Source organism: Rutidosis leptorrhynchoides, chromosome 10, assembly GCF_046630445.1.
Source record: "Rutidosis leptorrhynchoides isolate AG116_Rl617_1_P2 chromosome 10, CSIRO_AGI_Rlap_v1, whole genome shotgun sequence".
Classification (NCBI taxonomy): domain Eukaryota; kingdom Viridiplantae; phylum Streptophyta; class Magnoliopsida; order Asterales; family Asteraceae; genus Rutidosis; species Rutidosis leptorrhynchoides.
In genome coordinates this window covers 114,309,799-114,337,408 of record NC_092342.1, presented here as the reverse complement: position 1 = coordinate 114,337,408, position 27,610 = coordinate 114,309,799, and the positions used below count along the sequence as shown (strand labels likewise).

The 27,610-nt window shown below is 34.5% G+C and overlaps 1 protein-coding gene across 1 annotated transcript; it reads left to right on the top strand.

Moving 5' to 3' along the window:
* The first annotated feature begins 975 nt into the window (after positions 1–975).
* On the top strand, positions 976–18,459 carry LOC139870551 (uncharacterized). The gene is made up of 6 exons (XM_071858335.1): positions 976–3,079; positions 14,668–14,757; positions 14,904–15,104; positions 15,261–15,961; positions 16,081–16,183; positions 16,226–18,459. Exons 1-6 carry the CDS (start codon positions 976–978, stop codon positions 18,457–18,459), a joined length of 5,433 nt encoding a protein of 1,810 aa, XP_071714436.1.
* Positions 18,460–27,610: the final 9,151 nt, after the last annotated feature.

Here is a 27,610-nt window from a genome sequence, read left to right as displayed (position 1 = left end):
AATCAATCTGTGTGCAGATTGAGCTAATCTGTGTGCAGAGTTAGCCAATTTGAGTGTAGATTGAGATTGAGCTCAATCTGTGAGTTCTATGAGTTCTCTTTCACCCTTAGTTTTCTCTGGATCCCTTCAATATATATATATATATATATATATATATATATATATATATATATATATGGGCATAATCAATGGGGAAGTAACTAATCGGGGGACGCAGGGGGAATAAAAAAAAAATTCATTTTTTTGGAATTTTTTTTTCAGGCATTAAGATCACACGAAAATATGAACATTTAGAAAAGATACTTCGTGATGAATGTTATTATTTAGGCAGGAAAACGATCGACAAAAATAACATTCAAGATAATATTGGTCGTGAAAAATGTTAACGTTTTTTTTCTTCATGTTTTGTGAAGCAAAATTTAGCCCGATTTAGAGTTTAGGGTTTGGTGTTTTGGGTTTAGGGACTAAACACTAAACCCAAAACACCAAACCCTAAACCCTAAACCCTAACCCCTAAACCCAAATCGAAAACCCGTGAATTTCTCTCCTGTGTGGGCGATTTTAGCGAATCTGTACGGACCAGCTGAGTTCTTCACTGTTCCTTTGATTTCAGGCTAATTTCTGTTGTTAAACCTTCCCTAATCACTGAATCTGTCTTGTTTCTTCACCTTAATCATTTGTATTTGCTTTTATTCCACCGATTTTCATCCTGTTTTGAGTTCTTTTAGATCTCAAAATTTGGGGTTTAGCCGCATTTATTGTTCCATCGATTATTAGCTTGATTCTGTGTTATTCACCTTCAAAACTACTCGAAATTGGTCTAATATGGTTACCTGATACTGTATTGTGTTTCGATCTTATTGTTTAACATATAGAAATCCTAATTTTGAATTTAGGGTTTCTTATCTCTTTTCCCAGATTTGCATTTATTTTGGGGGTTTTGATTTCTAAAGCTATAAATCACTTGTATGTGCCATGATTTTTGAATCTAATACTCCGGAAGCTCCTATTCGTCCTCCTGATCCTCCAGATTTGAATATGGTGGACCCATGTTACACTCCTGAATCTCGTATTTCTGAAACTCCTGCAGTGGATAATGTGATGTCACCTGTACAAGTTAGAGCTCGTACTAGGGATGAGCTTTCTCCTATGGTGCAGGATGAGTTTAAGAAATCATGCTTGTCTACTAAAAGAAAGGGTAAGAAGAATTCTCTTATGAATAAAGAAGACATGCCTGCTAACCCAAAGAAGAGTGCTCAATTTGTGTTGTATGGTGGTGATACTGCTATTCCTGAGCAAGTAGCTTCATTACCTGCTATTGAAAGGAGGAAAAAGGGCAGAAAGAAAGGTATTCTTAACAAAAACAAAGTTATTGATAATGATACATGTGTTGATATTAATGATAATAGTAATGTTGATGTTATTGTTAAATCCATTGATGAGAATGCTGTTTCTGCAAAGCCTATATGCAATGTTAGTCCTGTTGTCTTTTTCAAAGGGTCAAAGGATGTTGATTCTAATATGATTACTGCTTCTGAGAGTGCTACAAAAATGTTTAAAAAAGATGGAGTTAATGTAAAGGTTTCTATTCCTGCTAACTTTTCTCAATTCTCCTTGGGTGGTGTTAGCAATGATATTACTAGCCCTACTGTCATTAAAACAGGGCATGTTCCTGATGAGGGGGGTACCAAGAGGCCAAGAGCTTGGGCTAATCCTAATTCTACATTTGCTGATATTATGAAACAAAACAAGGAAAATGATGAATTAAAAATGGAATATATTCCCCCCGTTTTGTTATCTAATGGTAAAAAAAGAGTTGTATTTACTGAAGATGAGGTTAAAAAAGGTGGAAGTGCTTTTTCTTTACAACTCTATGGTTATTTCATTGGTACTTCTATAGATTATAGAGTTGTTAATGCTCATTTAAGAAGAATGTGGTGGAGGTATGATTTGAAAGAAGTTACAAAGGCTGCAGCTGGATTCTATCTTTGTAAGTTTAAAAGTGAGAAAGGTATGAAAGAAGTCCTTAAAAATGGACCATGGTTGGTGAATAATGTTCCTTTTTTTGTCAATCAATGGGAACCTGGGGTATGGCTTGAAAAAATTGAACCTGCTAGAGTCCCAATTTGGATTTGCATTCATAATATTCCTATTGAGTTATGGAATGGTAGAGGTATTAGTAAGCTTGTGAGTAGTATTGGCAAGCCTATTACTATGGATAAAGTCACAACTTATAGCTGTTTGCAAAAAAGTGGTAGATTGGGCTTTGCTAGGGTTTTGGCTGAAGTTAATGCAAGTGATGAATTACCCAGTTCTATTGAATTTGCTTATCCATCTTTTGGTTCTTTTCCTGCTAAGGTGGGGCAACTTGAAGTAACCTATCAATGGAAACCACCACTTTGCACTTATTGCAAAGTTTTTGGTCATACTACCAAAGTTTGTAGTAAAAGGCCTAGAACTGAGGATGAAGTTGCTGCTCAAATTATTAAGGATGCTATTAGGGTGGATTCTACTGTTGATAAGATTAATATGAATGATGTTGGGAATGATGATGGATTTCAGATAGTTGGTAAGAAGGGTAGAGTATTTGATAGATTGAAGTTTACAGGGAATAATGCTCCAAAGAATAGTGGTAAAATCCAGCATGATGTTCAAAATGTTAAAAGCCCTAATTTCAAAAGGAGTGGTACTCTCCCTTTTAAGGGAAATATTTTTGATAAAATCAGGCAGCAAAATTCAACTAAATGGGTACCATCTAGTAATAATAGGGATAAAGCTTCCACTAGTGGTACTGCTAATGATAAACAACATGAGGTGACAGATATTGCTAAGTTAATTGAAGAAAGATCTGTGCCTGTTGCAATTCCTGTTATGAAATCATCAAGTCAGAAGAAGAAGCAGATGGAGACTGGGAAAAATATATATGGATTAAAGGAGAATTGTGTTCTTGAAGAGATTGTTAATAAAGAGCAAGATAATTTGAATAAGTTTGCTTCAAAGAATGTCTTTGCTACTTTGGCTACTGAATGTAATGTCATGGATGATGGTGATGAGGCAGAATGTGTAACGACCCGTCAAAGTACACTTGACGACCATCGTTATCTTGGTCCCACAGCTTGATCGAAACTCTATATGAATTTAATAAAACAACCTTGCATTCTTTATTTAAAAATGATTTCCTATAAAGGAAATCTACTAAAATGTATAAGTTTAAAAAAACTATACATAAATACTTTAACCAAAAGTTGACCAAAACAAAGTCAACAAACACCCACTATTCAATGTAACAAAATAGAATGCAAGTTAATGTTTAACAAAAGCTGTCATCATAAATATGCAGACTCTCTAAGCACAGTAGAAGCAATCAATCATGAACCTGAGAATAAAACATGCGAATAACTGTCAATATAAAGGTTGAGTGAATTATAGGTTTAATAGTGCAAACAATATTTAATGTAAACCATAAAAATTTATGTTTGAAAACATAAAAACTCCTTTTTGGACCACAAAATTATATGCTAGAAAACATATAAAAACATTATTCCATTTACAGTGAGCCACCTGGTAACCACTTAACCATTTATTTACCCTTGCCAAACACAATAAATAATATACACCGCACAAGTGTATCTACAACAAATTACGAAGTACTAAACATTCCGATTATAAATTGCTAGCGCGACTAGCTCGAAATGGGGTTGTCAAACCCGATAGATCTATCCATAGGATTCGCGTTCACCAGTAGAAACCAGTGATTACAATTACCAGATTAGGGAATATTTTTGTTCGACTCACAATGCATAATTTAAACCAACTTCCACTTGTCCAAAATATAAAATAAATTGCATGTATTCTCATCCCAAAAGATTTAAAATAGAAAAATTGGACTATAACTCACCTTAATAGTAACGAAGTAACCAACACAATTAAGTGAACAGCAAATGTAGTACAGTGATCAGGAATGATCACAACGCCGACCTATAAATAAAGCAGGTCGATATAAATAACTAACTTAGGTCAAGTCTTAGTATGATATCTATTGTACATGTTGCAAGTAGTCATAGAACAATACTCAATATGCATCGGTTTGATCGGAACAGCTTACGGACACACTTTCTATTTTTAGAAAGTTTCTATTTTTAGCAGGTTTCCATTTTTGGAAAGTTTCTATTTTTAGAAAGTTTCTATTTTTGGAAAGTTTCCAAATTTAGAAAGTTGCTATTTTAGGAAAGTTTATAAGTTAGGAAAGTTTCCTTAATTAGAAAGTCAACAAAAGTCAACTGAAAGTCAAAGTCAACTGAAAGTCAACTCAAAAGTCAACCTTGGTCAAACATGGTCAATGTAAATTTTAAAAGTGTAAGCTATAATAATAATATAAGTTATAACGTTTATTAAAGTTAAATATGTCTAATTATGTCATAACATAAGTTTAATTAAATTAAAATGAATTATTACAGTTAATATAAGTTTAAATCATATAATTAATATAACATAAGTATTTAATTAATTAATTAAATATTAGTCATAATATAAGTATTATTAATTAATAATAAATTTTAAATTATATCATAAGTATTATTAATTAATAATGAATTATTAATCATATCATAAGTTTCTAATTATAATCATTAAATCATAAGTATTTAATAATTAAATTATAATTAAATAATAACTAAGCCTTATAATAATTAAATAATTAATTAATCCTTATTATAAGTCTTATTATAATAATCTCATAATATAAGTTTAATACTTATCATAAGTATTTTCCATTAATAATGAAAGTATTATTAATCACAAGTTTAATTAAAATGTTAATTAAATCATAAGTATTAATTAAATGATATAATAAATATATATCATAAGTCTTAAATAATAATAATAATTACTTTTTATATCATAAGTAATTAAATGATAATGAAATCCATTATTTATATCATAAGTTTAATAATAAATCCCAAGTTTTAAATCAAAAGTTCATCGGGTCGTATCCTAAGCCCCGGGTGTCGGTTTTCGGCGAGCCTTACATATATCTCCGCCTAAGCAAACCACCTGACACTTTGGTACACTCAAGAACACACCATTAACAGCCCACAAGTCGTGATATACAGCCAATACACTACTTGGAACTTCAATTCAATCAAAAACGTGTTTTAGACGTAACGGGTGATTCGTGGCTCGGATTGAGATGACCCGAACATGAAAGTTCGCCCCACCATCAGTACTAACACACTAACACACCCTAAAGTCACCAAATATGGTCACAAAGTCGGACCAAACCTGGTTCATACCAAAATCACATTTCAATCTTAACAAAATACCACTTTGATCGATTCTAGGGCTCCGGGAATCGAAACGACATGAATTCGGAGTCTAAAATTAATGTCTTGATGAGAGGAACTCATTTATATACTTTATTTTATGATTAAAATCAGTTACAATATCAGAAACACACGAAAAAGCTGCTGTCCCAATTTTATCAAACCGAAAAGTATGCAATCGAGCAAATCTACGCATACAATCAACATTACAACAACTAATAATCATCATACTAATAATATAAACATAAAATACAGAAAAATAAATAAAAATTAAAAGTTCTAGGGTTAGGGTTTATACCCTAATCAAGAAACAATTGGTATGATCGCGTAGAGAACGGAATGAGGAATCCGATTGTATAAACGATTTGATGATCCAAGTAATATTTTTAATTGATGATGATGATATTGTTGTTGCTAGTTCTTGGCCAAGAAGAAAGAAAAGAGGGAGATAAAAGCTTGCTAGGTTAAGAAATAAAATAAAGGAATGAATTAATTTGAGATTAAAAGGGAACTAGTCATAAAAATTGCAAAAACACCCCTCCCTTAAAGGGTTCAGCCGAAATATGCATGGGGGTGGGCCCCATTAGCCCAAAATGCTATAAAGTCAAGAAGCTTGTGGCCCGAACGCCCGACCGAAGCCCGAAACGCGAAAATACGCTTACGCGATTAAAAATTCGGAGAGATAACAAACGCGCGACGAAAAATAAATATAAATACTTTATATAATTATATGACCTTAAAATATCATATTTAAAATAATTAGGATTTAAATATCCCAAAAACTCGACCGTTGGTTTGAAAATCGAAAAGATTCGCCGGATGGAAATCCGCGACACGTAGAAACGTACAACTTAAAATATGAATACAAATATTCATTTAACACATAATAATTAATATATTATTACAAAAATAATAATATGGGTCATAGAAATGACGTGGCACGAATAACAGTTAACGGTCGTTAAATAATTAACGGTAAAAGATAACGGAAAAAGTAGGGTCGTTACATTACCTTCCCGTTACGGAAATTTCGTCCCGAAATTTAAGCAGGTGCAGGAGTTGACTCAGCATCTGGGAACAGATGTGGGTACTTCTGCTTCATCTGATCTTCATGCTCCTAAGTGAACTCGGGACCGCGTCTGGCGTTCCATCTAACCCGGACAATAGGAATTCTACTCTGTTTAAGAGTCTTAACTTCTCGATCCATAATTTCGACAGGTTCCTCAATAAAATGAAGTTGCTTATTGACATGAAGCTTCTCCAGAGAAATAGTCATATCGGCCTCGGCCAAACGCTTCTTTAAATTCGACACATGAAAAACATCGTGAACAACACTGAGTTCTGGTGGCAATTTCAAACGATAAGCCACGGGTCCAACTCTCTCAATAATCTCGAACGGTCCAACAAAACGAGGATTCAACTTTCCCCCTTTACCAAAATGTACCGCACCTTTCCAAGGTGATACCTTTAACATAACATGGTCACCGACCTGAAATTCAATATCCCTTCTCTTATTGGCATATCTCTTTTGCCGACTTCTGGCGGTTCTCAAACTTTCCTTAATCTGTACGATCTTCTCGGTAGTCTCATGAATAATTCCTGGACCTGTGAGTTGAGCATCCCCAACCTCATTCCAGCAGACAGGAGACCTACACTTTCTACCATACAGCGCTTCAAATGGTGCGGCTTTAATACATGCATGATAACTGTTGTTATAAGCAAATTCAGCTAGCGGCAAATATTTATCCCACCCATTACCCAAGTCAATAACACACGCTCGTAACATGTCTTTCAACGTTTGAATGGTCCTTTTACTCTGACCATCTGACTGTGTATGATAAGCAGTGTTCATAACCAATTTAGTTCTTAAAGCATCTTGTAAGGACTGCCAAAACCTCGATGTAAATCGACTGTCTCGGTCCAAATAATAGATACGGGAACACCATGCCTCGAAACAATTTCCTTCAAATATAAATGGGTAAACTTCTCCATCGAATCAGTTTCTTTAATCGACAAGAAATGAGCTGACTTTGTGAGTCGATCTATAATCACCCAAATGGTATCATAGCCACCCGCAACTCTCGATAATTTCGTAATAAAGTCCAGCGTAATACCTTCCCACTTCCACTCGAAAATTTCAGGTCACACCAAAAGTCCTGACGGATCTGATGTTCAGCTTTAACCTTAGCACAGGTCAACACTTAGCCACATACGTAGTCACATCAGCCTTTAAATGAGGCCACCAATACAGCTCCTTAAGATCATGATACATCTTTCCTGAACCAGGATGAATAGAGTACCTAGACTTATGAGCTTCATCTAAAACAAGTTGTCGCAGATTACCAAACTTCGGAACCCAAAGGCGTCCCGCAAAATACCAAGTACCATTGGTTCGTATCTCTAATTGTTTACTCAAGCCTCGGACCTTACCGTTAAGAAATTCTCCTCCTTCAAGGTTTCTTGTTGAGCTGCAAGAATCTGCCTTACGAGGTTTGTTCGAATGGTCATATTCAAGGCCCTAAACCTACGAGGCTCAACCCTTTCTTTACCACTCAACGCATCCGCCACAACATTGGTCTTACCCGGATGATATAAAAGTTCACAATCGTAATCATTCAACATCTCAATCCATCTTCGTTGTCTCATGTTCAACTGTTTCTGATCGAGAATATGTTGAAGACTTTTGTGATCTGTGTACACAGTACTCTTGACCCCATACAAATAATGTCTTCAAATCTTAAGCGCAAAAACAATGGCCCCCAACTCTAAATCATGAGTTGTATAGTTCTGCTCGTGAATCTTCAATTGAAGTGACGCGTACGCAATAACTTTCTTTCGTTGCATCAAAACACAACCAAAGCCTTGACGCGAAGCATCACAATAAACGATAAAATCGTCATTACCCTCAGGTAGTGACAATATCGGAGCGGTAGTCAACTTCTTCTTTAAAATCTGAAAAGCAGTCTCTTGTTCATCCTTCCACTCATATTTCCTCCCCTTGTGCGTTAAAACAGTCAGAGGTTTCACTATACAAGAGAAATCTTGAATGAACCTTCTATAGTAACCTGCTAATCCTAGGAACTGACGAATCTGATTAGGAGTTTTCGGAGTTTCCCACTTTTCAATCGCCTCAATCTTAGCAGGATCAACTTGTATCCGTTGTTTACTAACAATATGTCCAAGGAATTGAACTTCTTGTAACCGGAATGCACACTTAGAGAACTTAGCGTACAACTCTTCTTTTCTTAACAGATCGAGCACCAACTTCAAATGTTCTTCATGCTCTTCATCACTCTTCGAATAAATAAGAATGTCGTCGATGAACACAATAACGAACTTGTCCAGATAGGGTCTACACACACGGTTCATGAGGTCCATGAACACAGCAGGTGCATTTGTCAATCCGAACGTCATAACAAGAAATTCGCAGTGACCATAACGGGTACGGAAAGCGGTTTTCAGAATATCAGTTTCTCTAGCGCGTAATTGGTGATAACCAGAACGAAGATCAATCTTAGAATAAATGGACGAACCTTGAAGTTGATCGAACAGATCATCAATTCTCGGAAAAGGGTAACGATTCTTAATAGTATGCTTGTTTAACTCACAATAATCAATGCTCATCCGGAACGAACCATCTTTCTTCTTAATAAACAAAACAGGAGCTCCTCAAGGGGACGAACTGGGACGAATGAAATATAGTTGCAACAATGAAGGAAGCAATATATGGAGTAGTCACATCGGTGGCATAGATATTTAAGGCAATTCTCTCAAAGGAGATAACGAGGATCATGGATTTCAAAGTAAATTTTCATTACATTTCCGAAAGGAAGACGTATGAAAGGTGTGCTTTTTCAACGAGAGTGAACTTCTTTGTGCAATGAGCGAGGAAATCTAGGATTCATCTATATTCTTAAATTTATGTGCGGATGAAAAGAACGCGAATCATGGGTTATAAAGAATGGCCGAATCCAGGTGGGATGAATCTCCAAAAATAATTTCGTGCACCTCAAAGTGTTGAATCCTAGAATTGATGTTTACGAGGGTGTTGCAGTTAACAGCGAGTATTGAGGGTAGAAACTCCTCAAACGGTCAAGTGTAATATATATCCATGATACCCACTATAACAACAGTTGGGGGTAGAAATCCACCTAGCGCCTTTTCTACAATAGGGTGAACACCGAGTGTACCCCAGAAATTGGTTTATCGGTCCGCGTTTTGGCTATGTCTAACCATAAGAGGGAAAATTTTATGAGCGCAAAGACTTTCCAACAAATTTTATAAAACCGGAATCCAAAGTGGTGTAAGAGTTTCTATCAACGAACTTAATGGTAAGTTTCATCCTTAAACCGAGGATGAGAAGAACTGTGATTCAGACACTCTTTAGGGTAATGCGAAAAGTTGATAAAATTAATCAATGGAGTTTTGAAAAAGCTTTAAACGTTTGATGTAACAACATAAACGGAACGAAGTTCTTAGTAAATTTAGAAGTATGTACAACGTGTACCATTTTTTTTTTATAAAACAAATTGACTTAATCAAACAGCTCAATAAATGAGTGGTTTTAAAATAATTTTGAAGGTATGATTTAGTATACACTAGCCAAAATAGGTAAAGGTAAATTTATTCATTTGAATCCATACGTACATATACGATTTTATAAATTGTATACATGACAAAATATTTCATTACTTCTATTCACCCATAAATCCGTAAGAACCACCCAATTAAACAAATGTGTAAAACTCCCGATGATAAACAGAGTATCTGTATTTCAGAGGTTACAAGTTGAAGTAAGATCGTGAAAGATCGAGTAAAGGACTTGAATTGCCGTACGACATTTGACCAACATATGTTACGAGGTCATAAAAACCAATAAGTTAAATGTTACTTTGACTATTATCAAGACATAAATCCTTGAGCCAAAACTGTTCCCGAGCGAAGCTGTTGCTAACAAGCGAGTTATGGAGAATAGGGCATGAGATAGCTAATCTGGTTAAAACGAGCTTCTCGTATATCAACAAATAAGATTATGAATATCTTCCTTACCCATGTAATACATCGGAATTTCTGAATGAGTAGTGTAAAAAAAAAAAAAAAATTTTGACTCGCTTTCTATTCCTCATGTCACAATATTGGGACTTCTTTATGAATTAACGTAATATAATCACGTTGGCCTGACGCCATTATATTTCACTAATTCATAGTTTCATTCCAATAGCACTACATGAGGTCAGGACACGCGATCAACCTCGGATTTCCACACAATTTCCCTAAAATGATTTCTTAAACAATGTACTAAGAATAGCACAAGAGACATAAACATCAAAAGTAACGAATAGGAGTAACGATGACATAAAAATATCTTCGAAGTACCAAGAATCTCTAAAAGTCAAGAATGACGTCTTCCGATTCAAAAACCAAAGCACATAGGCACAACAGCACAAAGGCACGTAGTATAACAAGAATGTTATATACCTAAACATAATAGCTGACATTGAAATGCCGAGTATTTAGAAGTCAAGAATGACATCTCGCGTAACATAACTCAAACGTCAAACACATAACCATAATAGATGACATAGGAATGTCTAGAATTTCAGAAGTCAAGAATGACATCCCTCGGTTTCACTATCTGAGGTGTTCTTATAAAAGATAAACTCGCATGAGTCGGAGAATACGTTTAAATTGGAATGGGAGTTCCTCCCGGATTCAGAACATAATAGAGATGTATGTATGATAACAATATACATACCAATACGATACAAATAATCACATATAATAATATATAATAGGTCGGGCTGTAGACTAGACTCACTAATGCACCTTATTGACTCGGGTAACGACATCAATGCAGCCTAATTCCCTACAACCAGAGCTCTGATACCAACTGTAACGACCCGTCAAAGTACACTTGACGACCATCGTTATCTTGGTCCCACAGCTTGATCGAAACTCTATATGAATTTAATAAAACAACCTTGCATTCTTTATTTAAAAATGATTTCCTATAAAGGAAATCTACTAAAATGTATAAGTTTAGAAAAACTATACATAAATACTTTAACCAAAAGTTGACCAAAACAAAGTCAACAAACACCCACTATTCAATGTAACAAAATAGAATGCAAGTTAATGTTTAACAAAAGCTGCCATCATAAATATGCAGACTCTCTAAGCACAGCGGAAGCAATCAATCATGAACCTGAGAATAAAACATGCGAATAACTGTCAACACAAAGGTTGAGTGAATTATAGGTTTAATATTGCAAACAATATTTAATGTAAACCATAAAAATTTATGTTTGAAAACATAAAAACTCCTTTTTAGACCACAAAATTATATGCTAGAAAACATATAAAAACATTATTCCATTTACCGTGAGCCACCTGGTAACCACTTAACCATTTATTTACCCTTGCCAAACACAATAAATAATATACACCGAACAAGTGTATCTACAAAAATTACGAAGTACTAAACATTCCGATTATAAATTGCTAGCGCGACTAGCTCGAAATGGGGTTGTCAAACCCGATAGATCTATCCATAGGATTCGCGTTCACCAGTAGAAACCAGTGATTACAATTACAAGATTAGGGAATATTTTTGTTCGACTCACAATGAATAATTTAAACCAACTTCCACTTGTCCAAAATATAAAATAAATTGCATGTATTCTCATCCCAAAAGATTTAAAATAGAAAAATGGGACTATAACTCACCTTAATAGTAACGAAGTAACCAACACAATTAAATGAACATCAAATGTAGTACAGTGATCAGGAATGATCACAACGCCGACCTATAAATAAAGCAGGTCGATATAAATAACTAACTTAGGTCAAGTCTTAGTATGATATCTATTGTACATGTTGCAAGTAGTCATAGAAAAATACTCAATATGCATCGGTTTGATCGGAACAGCTTACGGACACACTTTCTATTTTTAGAAAGTTTCTATTTTTAGCAGGTTTCCATTTTTGGAAAGTTTCTATTTTTGGAAAGTTTCTATTTTTGGAAAGTTTCTATTTTTGGAAAGTTTCCAAATTTAGAAAGGTGCTATTTTAGGAAAGTTTATAAGTTAGGAAAGTTTCCTTAATTAGAAAGTCAACAAAAGTCAACTGAAAGTTAAAGTCAACCGAAAGTCAACTCAAAAGTCAACCTTGGTCAAACATGGTCAATGTAAATTTTAAAAGTGTAAGTTATAATAATAATATAAGTTATAACATTTATTAAAGTTAAATATGTCTAATTATGTCATAACATAAGTTTAATTAAATTAAAATGAATTATTATAGTTAATATAAGTTTAAATCATATAATTAATATAACATAAGTATTTAATTAATTAATTAAATATTAGTCATAATATAAGTATTATTAATTAATAACAAATTTTAAATTATATCATAAGTATTATTAATTGATAATGAATTATTAATCATATCATAAGTTTCTAATTAAAATCATTAAATCATAAGTATTTAATAATTAAATTATAATTAAATAATAACTAAGCCTTATAATAATTAAATAATTAATTAATCCTTATTATAAGTCTTATTATAATAATCTCATAATATAAGTTTAATACTTATCATAAGTATTTTCCATTAATAATGAAAGTATTATTAATCACAAGTTTAATTAAAATGTTAATTAAATCATAAGTATTAACTAAATGATATAATAAATATATATCATAAGTCTTAAATAATAATAATAATTACTTTTTATATCATAAGTAATTAAATGATAATGAAATCCATTATTTATATCATAAGTTTAATAATAAATCCCAAGTTTTAAATCAAAAGTTCATCGGGTCGTATCCTGAGCCCCGGGTGTCGGTTTTCGGCGAGCCTTACATATATCTCCGCCTAAGAAAACCACCCGACACTTTGGTACACTCAAGAACACACCATGAACAGCCCACAAGTCGTGATATACAGCCAATACACTACTTGGAACTTCAATTCAATCAAAAACGTGTTTTAGACGTAACGGGTGATTCGTGGCTCGGATTGAGATGACCCGAACATGAAAGTTCGCCCCACCATCAGTCCTAACACACTAACACATCCTAAAGTCACCAAATATGGTCACAAAGTAGGACCAAACCTGGTTCATACTAAAATCACATTTCAATCTTAACAAAATACCACTTTGATCGATTCTAGGGATCCGGGAATCGAAACGACATGAATCCGGAGTCTAAAATTAATGTCTTGATGAGAGGAACTCATTTATATACTTTATTTTATGATCAAAATCAGTTACAATATCAGAAACACACGAAAAAGCTGCTGTCCCAATTTTATCAAACCGAAAAGTATGCAATCGAGCAATTCTACGCATACAATCAACATTACAATAACTAATAATCATCATACTAATAATATAAACATAAAATACAGAAAAATAAATAAAAATTAAAAGTTCTAGGGTTAGGGTTTATACCCTAATCAAGAAACAATTGGTATGATCGTGTAGAGAACGGAATGAGGAATCCGATTGTATAAACAATTTGATGATCCAAGTAATATTTTTAATTGATGATGATGATATTGTTGTTGCTAGTTCATGGCCAAGAAGAAAGAAAAGAGGGAGAGAAAAGCTTGCTAGGTTAAGAAATAAAATAAAGGAGTGAATTAATTTGAGATTAAAAGGGAACTAGTCATAAAAATTGCAAAAACACCCCTCCCTTAAAGGGTTCAGCCGAAATATGCATGGGGGTGGGCCCCATTAGCCCAAAATGCTATAAAGTCAAGAAGCTTGTGGCCCGAACGCCCGACCGAAGCCCGAAACGCGAAAACACGCTTACGCGATTAAAAATTCGGAGAGATAACAAACGCGCGACGAAAAATAAATATAAATACTCTATATAATAATATGACCTTAAAATATCATATTTAAAATAATTAGGATTTAAATATCCCAAAAACTCGACCGTTGGTTTGAAAATCGAAAAGATTCGCCGGATGGAAATCCGCGACACGTAGAAACGTACAACTTAAAATATGAATACAAATATTCATTTAACACATAATAATTAATATATTATTACAAAAATAATAATATGGGTCATAGAAATGACGTGGCACGAATAACAGTTAACGGTCATTAAATAATTAACGGTAAAAGATAACAGAAAAAGTAGGGTCGTTACAGAATGGGATGTTGATCTTGAACTTTACTACACTGATATCAAAGAAGTAGATAACCTTATTAAAAACAATCTATATCCATCAAGTGGATTGAGGCAAAAATGGGGTGAGAAAATGATTGATTATTTTAACTTGAAATGTAAATAAATTGGTCGACCATGTCTTGATGAATTAGATAATATTAATGATGTTGAGTCTGAAGAAGATGGTACTGCACAATCTATGAGGCTTGATGATGATAATTTTGAAGCTATCAAGTTAGGGGGTATGGTGGATGGCACAAACCCTGCTGTTTCCCAATGTCTATAAAAATTGCTGCTTGGAATGTTAGGGGCATCAATAATGCCACTAACCAAAAAGAAGTAAAGAAGTTTTTGAATAATGGTAGTTATAGTATTTGTGGTTTGATAGAGACTCATGTTAATAAATCAAATCTTGTTAATGTTGGTAATCTTATGTTTCCTAATTGGGATTGGATATCTAATGCTGCAAGTTGTAAAGGAGGAACAAGAATTATTGTTGGCTGGGATCCAAGATCTGTTGATGTTATTGTCATTGATCAACATGCTCAAGCCTTTCATTGTTTTATTGTTCCTTCTTTTGGAGGTTCAGGTTTTTATTGCTCCTTTATTTATGGCTTTCACAAAATGGTTCCCAGATGAGCTCTATGGATGAGTTTAATGAGATATAAAAGAGTTGTTAAGCATGAACCTTGGGTGTTATTGGGTGATTTTAATGCTACTTTGGATCCCGAGAAGTGTTCTGCAGGTTCTTCTTTCATTACTAAAAGTATGAGTGAATTTCATGAATGTGTAAGTGAAATTGAAGTTGATGATATAAGTTGGTCAGGTTTAAACTTTACTTGGAATCAAACCCCAGGGAAAACTACTGGGATTATGAAGAAGCTTGATAGAGTGATGGGTAATGTTGAGTTCATTGAGAAATTTCCTTCTGCAACTTCTGTATTTATGCCATTTTTAATGTCTGATCATAGTCCAATGATATTGACTTTTCCTGATTTAGTTAAAGCAAAGCCTAGACCCTTCAAATTTTATAATTATTTGACTACTAAAGCTGGTTTCTTGCCAATAGTTAATAATATGTGGAAGACTGAAGTCAATAGGCATGCTATGTATTGTGTTGTCACAAAACTTAAATCATTAAAGAAGCCTCTTAGAAAGTTGAATTATGAGCAGGGTAATTTATTTGAAAAAGTTAAAAAGTTGAAGGTGGAATTGGAGAGGGTTCAGGAAGCTGTTGTGAGAGATCCTTCTAATGTTGACTTGAGAGAGGAAGAAGCTATGTATGTTAAAGCTTATAAAGAAGCAATCATTGATGAAGAGCTTTTTCTAAAACAAAAATCAAAGATTGAATGGTTAAAAGAAGGGGATCAAAACTCTAAATTCTTTCATAAAGCAGTTAAGGAAGGAATAATAGGAATAGAATCAATTTTGTTGAAGATTTGCATGGTAATATTTTTTATGGTAATCAAGTTCCTAATCAATTTGTACTCCATTTCAAGAATGTTCTTGGGTGCAGCAATGTTGTGAATCAAATTAATGATCCTGAATCTTTGTTTACTAAGAAGATTTCTTTTGAATATGCCCATGCAATGGTAAGATTGATTACTGATGATGAAATTAAAGCTGCCCTTTTTGATATTGAATATGATAAAGCTCCTGGACCAGATGGTTTTTCTTCTAAGTTCTTTAAGGCTGCTTGAGGAACTGCAGGTCCGGATGTGTGTACAGCTGTAAAAGAATATTTTCAAAATGGTAAGCTATTGAATGAAGTTAATTCTACAATCATTGCTTTAGTTCCTAAGTTGGCAGCTCCTAAAAAGGTTAATGATTTTAGACCAATAGCTTGTTGTACTGTTCTGTACAAGTGTATAAGTAAAGTGATCACCAATAGAATCAAAAATGTTTTAGATGGTATTGTTGATGAAAATCAAAGTGCTTTCATTCCTGGGAGGCAAATTAGTGATAATATTCTATTATCACAAGAATTAATGAGAAACTATCATAAGAAGGTGGGTCCTCCTAAGTGTGCTTTCAAGATTGATGTTCAAAAGGCATATGATTCTGTTGAGTGGCCTTTCCTTAGAAGCTGCCTGTTGTATTTTGGTTTTCATCCAATGATGGTCTGGTGGATCATGAATTGTGTAACTTCTACTTCATTTACCATAAATGTCAATGGGGATCATGTAGGTTATTTCAAAGGAAAAAGAGGGTTGAGACAAGGTGACCCTATGTCACCATACCTTTTTACTCTTGTTATGAAAGTACTTACCTTGATGATCAGAAGAAGGGTAGAAGATGATGATGAGTTTAAATATCACTGGAGGTGTGAGGATGTTAAACTGACTCATCTTTGTTTTGCTGATGATCTTTTGATGTTCTGTCATGGTGATAAGCACTCAGCTAGTATTCTGAAGAATGCATTATTTGAATTCAGTGGGGTCTCTGGGCTAGTAGCTAGTATGGAAAAGAGCTCTAGTTATTTTAGTAATGTTAGGCCTAGCATAAAGGCTAAAATTGCTAAGGTACTACCTTTTTCTGAGGGTTCACTACCTGTTAGATATCTGGGTGTTCCCCTACTTGCAACCAGATTATATAGAAAAGATTGTGTTGTGTTAATTGATAAAGTTAAGAAGAGAATATTTGACTGGAAGAATAAATCACTTTCATTTGCTGGGAGACTTCAATTGATCAATTCTGTACTGTGTTCCCTTCAAGTTTATTGGGCTTCAATGTTTATCTTACCTAAAAGTGTCAATGCTGATATTGAAAGACTGTTGAGGAATTTTTTATGGAGTCAGGGTGAATTCAAAAGGGGGAAGGCTAAAGTCAATTGGAATGAGGTGTGCAGGCCAAAAGTTAAAGGGGGTCTGGGAATTAAAAATCTGCATACTTGGAATATTGCTTTGATGTCCAAGCATGCATGGAATATAGTGTCAGATAAAAACTCAATTTGGGCAAAGTGGGTCAAGAAAGTCAAACTTAAAAAGAGAAATTTTTGGGATTTTAAAGCTGCAGTTGACTCATGTTGGAGCTGGAAGAAGATAATGCAAAACAGAGAACTTATAGCTAAATTCATTGTTAAGAGAATTGGTAATGGTAGTCATACATCAGCCTGGTTTGATAATTGGCATCCTGTGGGTCCACTTTGCAAGTTCATTGGCTACAGAGATCTTTATGAGGCTGGGTTCAAAAAGAATGAAATGGTGGCTGATATTGTTGTGAATGGTGATTGGAAGGTTCCTGACTTGTGGAAGATCAAGTTTAAGGAGATTTTTGATTTCCCTACTCCTGTGCTCATTGCTGACAGAGTAGACATGTGTCTTTGGAAATCTAGGTCAGGTAAAACTTCTAATTTCACTGTTAAATGTGCATGGCAAGATCTAAGTGAAGACTGGGCTAATGTTAATTGGGCTAAGCTTGTTTGGTTTAGTCAATGTATACCTAGACATTCCTTTATTACATGGGTTGCTCTTCATGGTAAATTGAGGACACAGGATAAATACATGAGAGTAGAAAGTAATAATGACCTTAGATGCCCTTTTTGTAAGTTGTGTAAAGATAGCCATAGTCATCTTTTCTTTGATTGTGACTACCCTAGGGCAGTATGGAATGAGTTGAAACTTATGGCTAACCTTGATCATGCCCCTAATGAATGGACTGAACTTGTAGAATATTTGTTGCATAGACCAATTAATAGAACTGTATGGAGTATTATTCAAAGATTGGTTTTTGGTTCATGTGTGTATTTTATATGGCAAGAACAAAACCTTAGGTTGTTTCAAGGGAAGTGTAGATCTGTGGATGATTTGGTGCTTTATATAAAGAAAATTGTCAAATTTAGGCTGTTAGGGTTGACTATAAAAAATAATAGTCAAACTAAACTTGCTGCAGATATATGGGATATTGATTTTGGTCCAGCTAAAAATGTTGGTGATGGAAAGTGATCAATGGTTTTCTGGTGGTGGTAGGAAGTTAAGTTGTGATGCTATGTGTATTAGATCTTGTTATCATGTGCAAGTAAGTAGTCTGGTGATCAATTTAGGGTTCAGTGGTCAATTATTGACTTTGGACTGGAGATGTAGGGTCCAATTTCATAATATTGATTTTCTTGATTTCTTAAATTGTATTTGGTTGATATTGACTGTTACTTGCATGGGGGAGTTATGGTGGTGGTTGATTGCATTTGATTTGGGTATTCTTGCCGGTTTGACTTTGCTTGGTCAAAATTTTAAAAGATGGTTTAGTTATCTTTTGGACTGGGTTGATAATTTTGTAATTGACAGTCCTGGGATCATTGTTATAGTCTTGTATGTCGCAATTCAAGCTATGATATTTGATTCTCAATGTATTTTAGTAGTAAGTAGCTTAGTGGTTACATTAGGGTTAGGCAGTCAACTGTTAGAATTGAAATGGTGTTGTAGCTTTCATGTTCAAATGGTTGGTCTGTCTTACATCCTAATGTTGACCTGGTTGATGAAAGCTGTTACTACTATGGTGATGATATGGTATTGGTATAAGTGGCAATGGAGGTTCTATTGGCATCATCTCAGTTGGTCCTCTTGGTTTGGAATGCAAGTTATTGATTTCTTGACTGTAAATGTAATGGAGGAAATATGTAATATGAAAGTAAAAAGAAAAAGAATGTATGTTATCAAGGTCACTTTGGCTGTGGTGATGTGCAGGTTTTTGTATTCTGGGATGGTGGTTGCTATATTGAAGAGTATATTGGTCTTGTTCATGAAATTTAGTGTACATGCTATCTTGGTAATTCATAGACTAAAGGATCAAGAGGTTGCTGCCTTGAAGATTCAACTTTTGGATGCTTCAGAGTTGAAAGAGTTAAAGTTTATGATGATTAAAGATTTCAAGGTTAAAGAAGTTCAAGTATTAAAGATTGAAGATCAGGAAGAGTTGTATATTTCAAGTGAGATAACCAAGTGCATGGCGGACGCTTCAGGTATGGTTTGTTATTTGATTTATACATGTGGTTTTTTGCAGGTGATTTATGTTAGCCATTTGGTAGTATTTAGACATTTGTTTTGGTATTGGTGGTTGTTTAGAATATGGTTTGTTTTCATTTTCTAGGCTTTTAATTAATGTATAGATTTTATTTCCTAGTGTAGGGATTGAATGTTAAAGTGTTTCGGATGGTCACTTCAAAACACCCGCCCCTCTTGTACTTTTTGTTTTGTTTTAATAAAATTTTGTCGGGTACCGTCCCCTTTACCCAAAAAAAAAAAAAAAAAATTACCCTAAACCCTAAACCCTAAATCGTTCGTGTTAAAAACTCAATCTAAATCCTAAATCTAAACCCTAAATCTAAACCTTAAACTCTAAATTTCTAAACCCTAATATCTAAACCCTATAAACCCTAATATCTAAACACTAATATCTAAACCCTAATAGCTAAACCCTAATATCTAAAACCTCAACATACGCTTGAAAAACACGATAATTGTTATATATTACTTCTTCGAGGGTTTTTCCGCCAAAATAAAAACATTTATCACAAAGTATCTTTATTAAATGTTCATATTTTCATCCAATCTATAATGTTCGTGAACAAAGTTTTTTCAAAAAACGAAAAAAAAAAGTTTTTGCTTCCCCCGCTTCCCCCGATTGGTTACTTCCCTCTTGATCATACCCCATATATATATATATATATATATATATATATATATATATATATATATATATATATATATATATATATATATATATATATATACACGTTAGAAAAGCAAACAAAAATTCATTAGTAGAAATAGAATAGATTGGAAAACCAATCTGCAGTCTAACATGCACCAACACCAAATCTAAGCTCACGAAACTAAAAAGACTCACCCACTGGACATACAAAAAGGTCTAGAAAAAAATAACACACTTTCATGAGAAGGAACGAGTCTTCGTCCATCACCACTAAAGAATGACAACCAATTGAATATGAATTGGATGAGCTTATATCCATATTATATTATATTATATTATATTATATTATATTATACTTACATACTAAACCTCCTCTCTAATTTGGTCGTTTCAGTTTTAACGTGTTGTCATTTTGAGTTTGCGTTCACACTACAAATGGTCCTCCAACTTTCGCACAAATTACACAACAACCCCTCAACTTTACACTTTTTCAGGGGTAAAAAACGTAAATTTATAATTTAATTAAAATAAAAAAAACTTACTCCACCCGAATTTATAACGGGCCCATACTAAACCTCCTCCCAAATTTGGTCGTTTCAGTTTTAACGAGTTGTCATTTTGAGTTTGCGTTCACACTACAAATGGTTCTCCAACTTTCGCACAAATTACACAACAACCCCTCAACTTTACACTTTTTCATGGGTAAAAAACGTAAATTTATAATTTAATTAAAAATAAAAAAAACTTACTCCACCCGAATTTATAACGGGCCCTATCTTCTCGCTCGGTGCGAGTTAAATTTTACCGAGGCCACCGCTCAACTCGAAAAAATCTCACGAACCCAACGGGACTAACTATATGCAAAACGGACATCGTTAAAAAAACACTAAATAACGGGCCCTATATTCACGCTCGGTGCGAGTTAAATTTTTCCGAGACCACCGTTCAACTCGAAATAATTTTACGAACACAACGCGCCTAACTATACGCGAAACGGACATCGTTAAAAAAAATAAATATTTCGGGCTATATTACATACATATATATACATATACAACACGACTAACTATACGCTAAACGGACATCGTATATCCAAATTGGACCGCGCGTCGAATACAACCGCAGCAACGCGCGGTCGGATTTTTTCTAGTTCATATGTATTTAACTTTTAAAATCGATATCCGTATTCATTTTAAAATAATTCATTCATCCATATCCATATATGTTGGATTAAGCGGGTTAACGGATATACGTTGGATGTTAAGTTCATCTAAAAATATTCCTATTATAAAATGAAGTCATCAAAGTATTTTTAAGAAAGATATGTAATATATATGAATTTAATGTAATTCTCATAGGGTATGTTTGGCACACCAGCTTGTTGAAACTTATGAGAGCTTATAAGAGATTAAACATATTATTTTAATAATTTTTAAGTCATAAGCTTTGTTTAGTAGACACAAAGTAGAACTTATAAAAATCATAATCTCTTAAAAGATACTTTTAGTAGCTTATGAAAAAAAGTAGAGCTTATGAATTTAAAAATAAGTTCCAGCAAGTTTACCAAACACTTATAAAAAATAATAAGCTCCACCTTCCATCTTCAAAATTAAGTTCCAGCTCTAGCTAGTTTCCTTCAAAAACACCAATAGTTGTATCTTCACGATTTATATATTCGATAACATTTTAATAGTTTATAGTGTACATATATAACGATATGTAATATATATGTATTTCGGGTGATAATTGATATACCCATATTCACTAAATTTTCACATCATCCATATTCACGTCCATATCTACTTATCATTCATTTAGATCAACCATATTCATTTAAATGGATCGGATCGGATGGATATCCGATGGATCAGAAATCCATTGTCATTCCTAAATTCACCACGAAGCAATCAGTCTGTTATGCTCTGATGGAAAGCTAATCACAACTGAAAATAAATAGGTATATATGAGTATTTAAAAAAAAAAAAAAATTGGGTTTTCTCCTAACGTGTGTGGGTGACATATGATCGCGAAGGTGCTTAAGTCCCCTCTGGGTGATGGCGATATCGCCGTTCGAAAAAAAGAAAAGATTATAATGTGATATTTGACTTTTAGCGTTATCTATCCCATTTTTTGGGCAAAAAACAAAGAACGAATATATAAACTAAGGAATTTTCATCAAACGATGAAAAACCTATCAAGAGAAACAAGGAAACCGGGAAGCTTCACAAATAGAAAGCGCAAACTAACAAATAACTATCCCTATAACGGCTATCTAGGACGAAGCCTTGCCAGAAGTACTAAAATGAAGGAAACATACAATATCACATCGCAAAATATGTGAAAATAGCAACCGAACCAAAAAAAAAACAAATAACTAATGAAAGAAACTAGAACTAAACCAATTAATCTCATAAAAGAATTCAAACAAGCATTAACATGCCAAGATAACCATGGTAATTAAGAACAAGAACTATAAGTGTCTATATTATGGTGTTCTATCAAATTATGCAAATAAATATCAATCACCTAAAATTCCAAACACCTAAAATTCCAAAGTAACCAACACAACAGCATGCAAAAAGCTATTACAACATGAACATCTAGTACTAGTACTAATGCCAATACTAATACTGAAATACAATATACTAAAAGAGTTATGTAAGCTGGATTACATGAGGCAAGTAATCCACAAACAAGTGCGAATTTTATTTTGAAATTGAAATTTAAATTTAATTTCACGTTTAAAGTATCGTAAAAAGTAAACAATATAATGATGTCGGTGTTGTACCCGAAGCCAAACTCGAACTCGAAAGCTAGGACATGAGAACCTCGTTCTCTCCTCTTTTTATTGAATACGTTGGGTTTATTAAGACTAAATATTTTGTCAAAGAGATCATTAAAAAATTCACGCATGCACTACTTGTTGGTGATTTTAGCATGATCCAACATACATTTTAGAGATTGGATTGCTATGTTGAAAGTGTTTTCGAACCATTGATACGTTACACGAATTCGGAGAGTGTCGAGTACACGTTCGTAAAACGTGAGGTGGTTTGAGGTTTACTTTGGACTTGGTAATAATGTTTGGAACTTAAAGAATGCGAAACGGGACTTGAAAGGCTAAACACACTTGAAAATGAGCTTAAACAAAAATTTTAGTGTGCAGTAGCTTTAAGCCGCGGCGCGGCTCCTGGGCCCGCGGCGCGGCTTAAGGCATGATTTTCATGTCGAGACTTTTTGCATTTTGGGAGTGTTTTCCTTTGTTAGCCCGCGGCGCGGCTCTTGGGCCCGCGGCGCGGCTTAACACTGAGCACGCTGAAAAGGTGCCTTTTCAACCCAAAAGGCACATTCGAACCCCAAACGTTTTGGGGTTGTTCCAGGGCATTTTTAGCTGCGTTTTTTCATGTTTTTAGACCATTTTAAGTCTAAATACATGAATGTAAACTTCCAAGTCACTAATGGGTATGAATCAAAGGTTGTGACTTTTCAAGAAACCTTTTGACCCATTATAAATACACCCTTTGTGTATTTGAGAAAGGTTCCAGATTTTTAATCTTTTATACACACTTTCAACTTAAACAATTAGAAGATAAATCTTTGCAATTGTTTTGATTGTTTTCTTTTAGCCAAAACATCAATCTAGTCTTTGTCTTATCCCAATTGAAACTTCGTGTAACCCGTGGCTAATTGGGTCGAAATATTCGATTAGGAAAGTGTTCACACGATTCAAAGATCAATCCGGAGTCGGTTCCATTTCAGGCACGAAGATTACTTACAATCCAAGTTACTAACATTCTAATCGAATATTTGATCACCATGTCCGGTGAAACGGTGAAGGAAATGACTTCAAGGTTTGCAAGATTGGAAAAGTTTGAAGGGGCAGATTTCAGGAGATGGCAAAAGAAGATGAAATTTCTTTTGACTTCATTGAAATTGGTTTATGTGTTGTCTACTCCAAGGTCCGCTGAATCGGATGAAGAGACCATGGAACATGCCCGGTTAAGGAGCAAATGGGACAATGACGACTTGTTGTGTCGTGGCCACATTTTAAATGGTATGTCCGATGTTTTATTTGATGTTTACAATTCGATTGAAACGGTTAAGGAACTTTGGGATAAATTGGAGGCCAAGTATATGGCCGAGGATGCATCTAGCAAGAAATTTCTTATTAGCAATTTCAACAATTACAAGATTGTTGATACTAGGCCCATCATGGAACAATTCCATGAGATCCTTAGGATCTTGGGGCAATTTACCCAACACAACATAAGTGTGGATGAAACTTTCACGGTTTCATCCATCATTGACAAATTGCCATCTTCATGGCAAGATTTCAAACACACACTCAAACACAACAAGGAAGATATGAATTTGAATGAGTTGGGTAGTCACTTGAGAATTGAGGAATCAATTCGGATACTAGATAGTGGCAAGGGAAAGGGTAAAGAAGTGGGATCTTCTTCAATCAACATGATTGAAGATAAATCTCATGGGAATAAATACAACAAGAAATCAAACAACAAGAAACGAAAGTCTGAAAACAACAAGAATGCGTCCAATAAAAAGGACAAGAAGTCTTGTTGGAGATGTGCCAAACCCGGTCACTATAAGCGGGATTGCAAAGTCAAGATGGTAGAAGGAGGAAGCACATCGGGTGCAGGCCAAGGATCAAAGGATCCTACTCCTAATCAAGGTCAAATTTCTGACTTTGTGACTATTCCAATTAAGAACTATGTTTCACATATTTCTGATGCATTCTTTGTACAGGATGATACAATTGGATGGTGGGTAGATTCTGGTGCAACTTTCCATGCTTGCAAGGATCGTGAATGGTTCAAAACTTTTGTACCGGATAAGGATGTTTTGCACATGGGCAACGAATCTATTGCTAGTGTTGTTGGTTACGGAAATGTTGTATTGGAGTTTAGCTCCGGAAAATCTATTACTCTTTATAATGTATTGTATGTACCTAACTTGCGTAAGAATCTTATATATAGTCCCATGTTGAATAAATGTGGGTATAAACAAGTGTTTGAAAGTGACAAATATATATTGTCTAAGTGTGGTGTGTTTGTTGGTTTTGGGTATTATAACAATGGAATGTTCATGCTTAATCTCAAAAATGTTCTTAGGGCCATTAATTCTACTTGCATGATTGGTTCTAGTACTTGTGATTCCGGTTTATGGCATGCTCGTTTAGGTCATGTACATTACAAACGAATGTATGAAATGTCTAAGGATGACTTAATAACAAGTTTTGATAAACATTTAGATAAATGTAAAACTTGTATGCTAACAAAGATCACTAGACAACCTTTTAGAGAAATAAACTGGAAGTCATCATTATTGGAACTAATTCATAGTGATCTATGTGATCTTCATGCTACTCCTTCAATGGGTGACAAGAAGTACATGATTACTTTTATCGATGATTCGTCTAGGTATTGCTATGTGTATCTTTTGCATTCTAAAGATGAAGCTTTAGACAAATTTAAAATCTATAAAACTGAAGTAGAATTGTAACTTGACTGTTCAATTAAAAAATTGTGTACCGATCGAGGTGGCGAGTATTATGACCCGGAATATTTTCAATCGATAGGAGTTATTCACCAAACCATGGCCCCCTATACGCCACAACAAAATGGTATAGCCGAAAGGAAGAATAGGACACTTAAAGAGATGGTTAACTCCATGTTGTCTTATTCCGGTTTGAGTGAGGGATTTTGGGGGAAAGCCATGTTAACGACTTGCTACATCTTGAATAGGGTTCCCAATAAGAATGGGAAGAAGACTCCTTATGAACTTTGGTTTAATAAACGTCCTAACTTGCATTACTTGCGAGTTTGGGGATGTAGGGCGGTTGTGAGACTTCCGGAACCCAAAAGGAAAACGTTGGGTGAAAAGAGTATTGATTGCATTTTTATTGGATATGCCGAGCATTCCAAGGCATATAGATTCTTTGTCATTGAGCCAAATGACGCTATTTTGGTTAATACCGTAATTGAATCTAGATATGCAATATTTAATGAATCTAGGTTCTCATCAATACCTAAACCAAAGGATATGGCACCTATTGCAAGTACCTCCCATGGTGCTCAATTGGAAGAAATTCCAAATGAGACTCATGAGCCACGAAGAGGGAGTAGGAAAAGAACTCCTAAATCATATGGTGAGGATTTTCAACTATTCTTAGTTGAAGGAACTAGAGATAGTGTCATATCTCAACTTCATTATTGTTATAATATTGAAGAGGATCCGAGGACATATGATGAGGCTATGAGGTCTCGTCACGTTGCCTTTTGGAAAGAGGCAATTTCTGACGAGATAGACTCTATCATGGAAAATAATACATGGGTTCTAGTTGATTTGCCACCCGATTGTAAACCTTTGGGCAACAAGTGGATCTTCAAAAGAAAGATGAAAGTTGATGGATCGGTTGACAAGTTTAAAGCACGTTTGGTCATACAAGGCTTTAGGCAAAAGGAGGGTATTGATTGCTTTGATACCTATGCTCCGATTGCTCGTATCACCACCATTAGATTGTTGATTTCGCTTGCGTCGATTCACAATCTTGTTATTCACTAAATGGATGTGAAAACCGCTTTTCTTAACGGTGATTTGGAGGAGGAGGTGTACATGAAACAACCGGAAGGTTTTGTCATGCCGGGACAAGAGATGAAGGTGTGCAAATTGATTAAGTCTTTGTATGGACTTAAACAAGCACCAAAGCAATGGCATCAAAAGTTTGATGATGTCATTTTGTCTCATGGCTTTATGATCAACCAATCGGATAAGTGTGTGTATAGCAAATTTGATCATAAGCGGAATGGTGTGATTATTTGCTTGTATGTGGATGACATGTTGATATTTGGTACTAACCGAGATCAAGTTGATAAGACCAAACAATTTTTGTCATCTAAGTTTTTTATGAAGGATATGGGGGTTGCGGATGTGATTCTTTGGATAAGGATCATCCGTGGTGACAAAGGTATCACGATAACTCAAATTCATTATATTGAGAAGATCCTCAAGAAGTTCAATCTTGAGGATACCTCCCCGGTAAGTACTCCCATTGATCCTACTCTTAAGCTCTTACCCAATACGGGTTCGGCTGTGTATCAACTTAAATACTCGAGTGCTATAGGGTGTCTAATGTATGAAATGACTTGCACTAGACCGGATATTGCCTATGCAGTGGGTAAATTGAGTAGATTTACTAGTAACCCGGGTTCTCACCATTGGCAAGCAGTGAATAGAGTATTTAAGTATTTGAAGCGAACCAAGGACTTTGGTATCACATATACCGGCTTTCCTTCTATTCTAGAAGGTTATTCAGATGCAAGTTGGATAACCAATATGGAAGATCATTCTTCTACTACTGGTTGGATATTCCTACTTGGTGGAGGGGCAATTTCATGAGCTTCCAAGAAGCAAACATGTATTACA